The 776-nt window shown below is 50.8% G+C and overlaps 1 protein-coding gene across 1 annotated transcript in view; it reads left to right on the top strand.

Annotated features, from left to right (window-relative positions):
• The window catches only part of VWF (von Willebrand factor), a 118,244-nt gene that overhangs the window by 81,797 nt on the left and 35,671 nt on the right, over window positions 1-776 (top strand). Inside the window, exon 34 of the mRNA XM_006757606.2 lies at window positions 260-437. Coding sequence (XP_006757669.1) covers window positions 260-437 — 178 coding nt within the window. The remainder of the gene's footprint in view (window positions 1-259; window positions 438-776) is intronic.

Raw genomic sequence — 776 nt, forward strand, 5'->3', positions numbered from 1 at the left:
GGGGGGGGGGGGGGGGGGGTCAGACTGAGTGGTGTCCTAGCCTTTTGACTAGGACTGCCCCAGGGCATGGCTCTGCCTGCGCTCTAAGTTCAGCTGACATATTTAAAAAATGCTGAGAAAGTGCTTGCCAGCAGCCCTCCACAGCCTATGTCCAGGTTTTAGTTTCTATGTCCTCAGAGGGGTCTTGGCCTGGTAGATGAGCTTAGAGTTGGAGCACCTCATCCTATCTTCTACCTAAATCTGGTTCTTTCTTTTGCAGCCTGGGGATGTCTGGACCTTGCCAGACCAGTGCCACACAGTGACGTGCTTGCCAGATGGCCAGACCTTGCTGAATAGTCATCGGGTCAACTGTGATCGGGGGCCAAGGCCTTCGTGTCCCAACAGCCAGTCCCCCGTCAGAGTAGAAGAGACCTGTGGCTGCCGCTGGACCTGCCCCTGTGAGTCCTTTGCTTCTCCAGCCTAGACAGTGCTAAAGGGGCAGTGCTTTTAGCTGGGCTGTGCAGAAAGGTAGACTAGAAGCTAAGCACCCTCACTCCTCACCACACGCATGCACAGTGCTATCTTTACCCATGTTTACACCCTATCATATCCTCTGGACAGGTTTTCATTCAGTCCCAGGGATCCCTGTTCTTTTGCTGTGTCTTTGTTTTTATTTGTTTCTTTGTTTTTGTTAATCCTCACCTGAGTATATTTTCTTATTGATTTTAGATTGAGTAGAAGAGAATAAGGGAGGGAGAAGGAAGAGAAAGAGAGAAAGAGAGAGAGAGGGAGAGGGG

This window comes from Myotis davidii, unplaced genomic scaffold, assembly GCF_000327345.1.
Source record: "Myotis davidii unplaced genomic scaffold, ASM32734v1 scaffold13, whole genome shotgun sequence".
In the NCBI taxonomy this organism is placed as follows: domain Eukaryota; kingdom Metazoa; phylum Chordata; class Mammalia; order Chiroptera; family Vespertilionidae; genus Myotis; species Myotis davidii.